The sequence below is a fragment of the Chlorella variabilis genome, assembly GCF_000147415.1.
Source record: "Chlorella variabilis unplaced genomic scaffold CHLNCscaffold_15, whole genome shotgun sequence".
In the NCBI taxonomy this organism is placed as follows: Eukaryota; Viridiplantae; Chlorophyta; class Trebouxiophyceae; order Chlorellales; family Chlorellaceae; genus Chlorella; species Chlorella variabilis.
The window spans coordinates 71204-76223 of record NW_005435073.1 but is presented as its reverse complement, the minus strand read 5'-3'; the positions used below and the strand labels follow the sequence as shown (position 1 = coordinate 76223).

The window sequence follows — 5020 nt, the reverse complement described above, 5'->3', positions numbered from 1 at the left end:
CTTGGCAGCGGCGGCCGCGGAGCTTGACCCTCTCAAGCAGGCGGCCCTACTCAAAGCCTCCTGCTACGGCCGCGCCTTCACCGCTCTGGAGCCCGGGGCCGGTGGCCCCAGGGTCGGCGCGTCGCCCGGGCCAGGTGCTGGCGGCAGCGGCGGCGGCGGGAGCCGGGCGGGCACCCCATCGGGAGGCGGCGGCGGCGGCGGCGGCGGCGGCGGGCGGCCTCGGGCGGTGGATGTGGCCAGGAGGCTGAGGGTGCTGAATGCACTGAGGGACCCCGGTGAGCAGTCAGGCAGGCGGGCGAGGGCAGCCGGCCCTCGTGTGTTGATGTGTCGCTGGCACGCCCGGCGCCGCGCGGCGCCAGCCTGGCGCCAGCCTGGCGGCTCTGCCGCCACGCACGCGCTGCGCCTGCAGTGGTGCCAGCCACGCACTCGCCACTTTCCCTCGCCCTACACACATGCACTCGCCTCTCGCCCACACACACCAGGCCGCCGCCGCCACCGCCCCTCTCACCAACCGCCCTCACCACCTTCCCCCACCCACACGCCTCCCCTGCCTGCAGCCATCGGCATGCCCCTGACCATGCCCCAGCTGGAGGCCGAGGGCCTGCCTGCGGTGGTGTCCCGCCTCGTGGGACGCCGCCACTACCTGCTGGCGCACCGCATCTGCCAGGCGCTGGCGCTGCCCAGCGAGCAGGTGGGGGCAGCTGCTGGGGGGCAGGCTTCTGCCTGCTGCCTGCTGCCTGCTGCCTGCTCTCTGCTGGTTGCTGCTGGGTTGGGGTGCTCGCGCCGTGCTGGGGCTGCTGCCGCGAGCTAGATCGATGGATACCAGGGGCTTTGGAGCCGCGCGTGGATTCCCGCTGCCCGCGCGGTCTGCTTCCTGGGAGGGTGGTCGTGCCTGCTGCCCTCCCTGGCATTCCCCATGGGGCCACCCCCTCTCCAGCCCTCCTCCACCTCTCCACCCCTCATCCACCCCTCCTCCACCCCTCCTTCACCTCCTCCTTCACCCCCCCTTCACCCCTCCTCCACCCCTCCTCCACCCCTCCTCCACCCCTCAGGTGCTTGTGCGCTGGGCGTGCGACAAGGTCACCGCCGCCGCCGCCACGCTGCCGGACGATCAGCTGATGGAGGCACTGCAGGTGCTGCGGCAGGGGTGGAGGCGCTGCCGCATGCTGCATGCGTGGGTGCTGGGCGTGACACGCGGGGACCCTTCCTGTAGTACCTGTAGGTAGCATCGCTGGCGCCAGCTCTATACAGCCCCGCCCTGCACCCTCTCCGCTCCCCGACCAGTGCTGGCGCCAGCTCCACTCGTCCCTGACGTGCACCCCCCAACCCCCCACCCTCCAGGCTAAGCTGGCGGGGCAGTGGGGCGTGAAGTACGCTGCGGTGGCGGCGCACGCGGCGGCGCAGGGGCGGCGCCACCTGGCCGCGCTGCTGCTGGAGCACGAGCGCTGCGCGGCGGAGCAAGTGCCGCTGCTGCTGGAGCTGGGTGGGTGGGGTGGGAGGAGGGGCCTGGGTGGATGGGGTGGCTGGGTGGGAGGGAGGTCATGATGGGGAAGTTTGAGGTCATTTAGTTTCTTGTGGACGGTGGGACAGAGGGGCCATGCAGTGTGTTGTGGGGGGTGCAAGGAGGGGTCATGAAGCGGGCATCATAGCAGGACGGCAGCAGACCAGGCGGCTGCGCAGAGGGCCGGCGCAGGCGGTGGCCGCTGCGCGCGCCCTGTGTGCAGCCGAGCGGCGCCCTGCGGCTGCATGCGCGGCGGCGGCCGCTGCCTGACCCGCTCGCGCCGCTGCCTTAAAACCTTAGCCCCCGCCCCTGCGCAGGGGAAGACGAGCGGGCGCTGGACAAGGCTGTTGAGTCTGGGGACTCGGGTGGGCTGCCGGCGCGCTGCGCGCACCCCGCTCCCACCTGCTGCCTGTTGGACCCTGCAGCCCCGCTCGCCTGCCTGCCCAGCCACACCGCCTGCCAGGCACCAACCCGCACCACTGCCCACACCCACCTGCCCACACCCAGCTGCCTCACAGACCCACCCATGTGTGTCTGTGTGCCCGCTCCGCCTGGTCTCAGCCAGCCACGCTCCTGCCCACCCCACGCCTGCCTGCCCCGCAGACCTTGTGTTCCAGGTGGTGCATGCAATGTGGCGCCGCCTGGAGAGGGCCACGGCTGCGGCGGCCGCCGGCGGCGGCTCCGCGCGGCCTGGCTCCGTGGCGGGGGCCAGCCAGGACCGGTTCTGGCAGGTGGGAGTGTGGTGTGGTGTGGGGTGGGGTGTGCCTGTAGGGCTGTCGCATGCGCCTCTGCCCGCGGGCTTGCGGCCTGACACCCTGCTGGGCAGCCGAGTTCCCTCCATGCCTAAGCGCTCTCTCTCTCTTCCTCTCCGGCTTGCTTCCTGTGCGCTCACCCAGTCTGGCTCGCTTCCCAAGCGCTCACTTCATCTCGTCACGTTCTCTTGCCTCCTCCCCTTTCCCTGGCAGGCGGTGGCGCGGAAGCCGGCTGCGCTGGCCTTCTTCGCCAAGTACTACCGGCAGCAGGTGGGCGCTGCGGATCGTCAGTACCACTTGGTACTGCATGGTACCGCATGCTACCATGGCTCCCTGCGGCCGGGCGCCTGTTTCTGGCCCAGCCGCTCCGTAGCCGCGCCCCACAGCCCCAAGCCTGCCTGACCCTCCTCGCATGATCTTCCCCCCTGCAGGACCCCCAGCTTCTGCTGGAGCTGTATCAGGCCATGGGGCAGCAGGAGGCGGCCGCCGAGCTGCACCTCCAGGCAGCCCTTGAGCTCGCTGCAGGCGAGCAGGCGCACGCCGCCGCGCTGGCATGGTGCCAGCAGCCACAGCACCCTGGCTGCTGCGTTGCTTGCGTGCAGAGGCAGTGTGGCGAGGCGCACGTTTGCGGCGGGAGGGCCCAGACCGGGTCTGGCACGGCAGGCCCTCCTCCCCGCCGCTCGATCGTCGCCCTGCCGCCTGCCGCCTGCCTCTCCGCCGCAGGTGGAAAGGCCACGGAGACGGCTGTACAGAGGGAGCTGGCCCGCAGCAAAGATGCCTACACCCGCTCAACAGACGCGGCGCAGGTGCCCCGCCCGCTGCCCACACCCCCGCGGCATGCCCGCCTGACCTTTGCTGGCCCTGGCGGCAGCCCTGGTGCACCTGCCTGTGTTGGCCGGCGCCGCTTTCCGCCGACCCCAGGGTGCACCTTGCGGTCCCGCTGGTATCGCCTTGCAGGGGCGGGACCACAAGTGGGAGGCGGCGGCGGTGCAGGCGCTGGCACGGCTGCGCGAGCAGCAGCTGGAGCTGCAGAGCAGCAGCCGTCGGTGAGGCTGGGGGGCAGGGGGTTGGGGCCCGAGTGGCGGGCTTGGTGTGGGCGTGCCCCTCCCCCATCTGTGCCCCTGTGTGTCAGCAGCGCGCCCCGCCATCGGCGCCGATGCCATCGGCGCCATGGCCAGCGCTGAAAGCGTGCGTTTCTGCCTGCCCTGCAGGGAGGGGTTTGTGGGCCTGCCTGTGGCCGACACCATCAAGCTCTGCCTGCGGCTGGGCCTCAAGGACCAGGCCACCAAGCTGGCACGAGACTTCAAGGTGGGATAGTGGCTGGCTGGTGGGGTTGGGGTTAAGTGGTTGGTAGTGGTTGGTGTGTGGCGCTGGATGGCAGGGCCACTGCCTGGCCCTGCCACCAGCGGGGCTGGGGTCTCAGGGGCCGCCACGGCAGGAGTGCCAGGGCACGGCCCGGCACGCCTGTGCGGGCGGCTCGGCTCATCCCACCGCATGGCCCCACCCTGGTTCTTACATGATTTGCTGGCTGGATGAACCCACGCTGATATGCAACCTGGTCCATCCCTTACCCAACCTTGTTCTCACACCCACAACCTGCTGGTCGGCTCCTCGCCTGCTTGTACTTGTTGGCTATGCAGGTGCCCGACCGCCACCTGGGCCTGCTGGGAGCCCAGGTGCTGGCGTCGCAGCACGACTGGCGCGCGCTGCAGGCGATGGCGGGGCGGGCGGACCGCAAGGCGGGCCTGTCCATGGAGCATTTTCTGGCGGCGGCCAGGTGGGGGCGCTGTGTGGTGGGGGCGCGGCGCTCGGGCACATGGCTTGCTCGTCCGCCTGCACTCCGTGCCTGTTTGGTGTTGTGCTGTGCGTGCACGCGTGTGGTTGGTTGGGGCGAGGGCTTCCGACAGGACAGCTACCGCCCCTGCCTGCCCTGGCCCTCGGCTCCCCTCACCCTGCCGCCTGGCCCTGCCGCCGCCGCCGTCCCCCGCAGGGCCCACGGCGCGCCCGCCGAGGTGCAGCGCTGGTTCATCGACCGCATAACCGGAGAGGGCGCGCTGCTGCGCAAGGCGCAGGTGGGAAAACATGTGTGGGTTGGCGGGGCGGGGCCGGGCTGTGGGGTGCAGGCTGGCCGGCTGGCACGCGGGGAGCCTGTCCCTCCTGGGAGCCTGTGGGGCAGGAGTGCCGGCGCCGCTGCGTCGCCGCCGTGCCAGCTTGCGTCGCCTGCCGTGGGCGGGGCTGGCTGGCCGTGCATGGTTCCCCTGCGCCAGGAGTGCGGCCCCGCCTGACTTGGTACTGCCTGGTGGTACCGCCGCGTCCATGTACCGCTTGCAGCACTACAGCGAGCTGGGCATGCCCGCCCAGGCTAGGCTTCTGATGGAGCAGGCGGAGCAGCAGGGCGGGTCGGCGGCGGCGGGCATGCTGGACAGCCTGCGCGGCACCATGGGCAGCCTTGTTAGCCGCGTGCAGGCGCAGGGCGGCGGCGGCGGCGGCGCGCGGTAGGCCGCGACTCGCCGGTCGGCTACTCGCCGGTCGGACCGTGTCGCCGCACATGTTACTGCCTTGTTTGTTTGTTTGTCACCGCATGTTTGACCATCGGGTGCTGCTCTGCAGCAGTGAGTGCCTTTGAGACGATAGGCACAACGTATACTACGACGATACGCAGGGAAGTGTTCATGCGGGGGTGCCGTGCAGGGTCGCACCCGGCAGCACGGTGCTGCTGGGGCGCTACCAGGCGGTGGCCTTGCTGGCTGCCCCATGTAGATCATAT

The 5020-nt window shown here is 71.1% G+C and overlaps 1 protein-coding gene across 1 annotated transcript in view; it reads left to right on the top strand.

The window, feature by feature from the left end:
- CHLNCDRAFT_135924 (hypothetical protein) overlaps positions 1 to 4752 on the top strand; it is a gene marked incomplete at both ends in the record, with an annotated part of 8172 nt that extends 3420 nt beyond the window's left edge. Inside the window, 14 exons of the mRNA XM_005846019.1 lie at positions 9 to 275; positions 558 to 691; positions 1053 to 1133; positions 1342 to 1483; positions 1819 to 1866; positions 2105 to 2232; positions 2467 to 2523; positions 2685 to 2862; positions 2977 to 3059; positions 3211 to 3299; positions 3465 to 3561; positions 3894 to 4030; positions 4244 to 4325; positions 4585 to 4752. Coding sequence (XP_005846081.1) covers positions 9 to 275; positions 558 to 691; positions 1053 to 1133; positions 1342 to 1483; positions 1819 to 1866; positions 2105 to 2232; positions 2467 to 2523; positions 2685 to 2862; positions 2977 to 3059; positions 3211 to 3299; positions 3465 to 3561; positions 3894 to 4030; positions 4244 to 4325; positions 4585 to 4752 — 1691 coding nt within the window. The remainder of the gene's footprint in view (positions 1 to 8; positions 276 to 557; positions 692 to 1052; positions 1134 to 1341; positions 1484 to 1818; positions 1867 to 2104; positions 2233 to 2466; positions 2524 to 2684; positions 2863 to 2976; positions 3060 to 3210; positions 3300 to 3464; positions 3562 to 3893; positions 4031 to 4243; positions 4326 to 4584) is intronic.
- Positions 4753 to 5020: the final 268 nt, after the last annotated feature.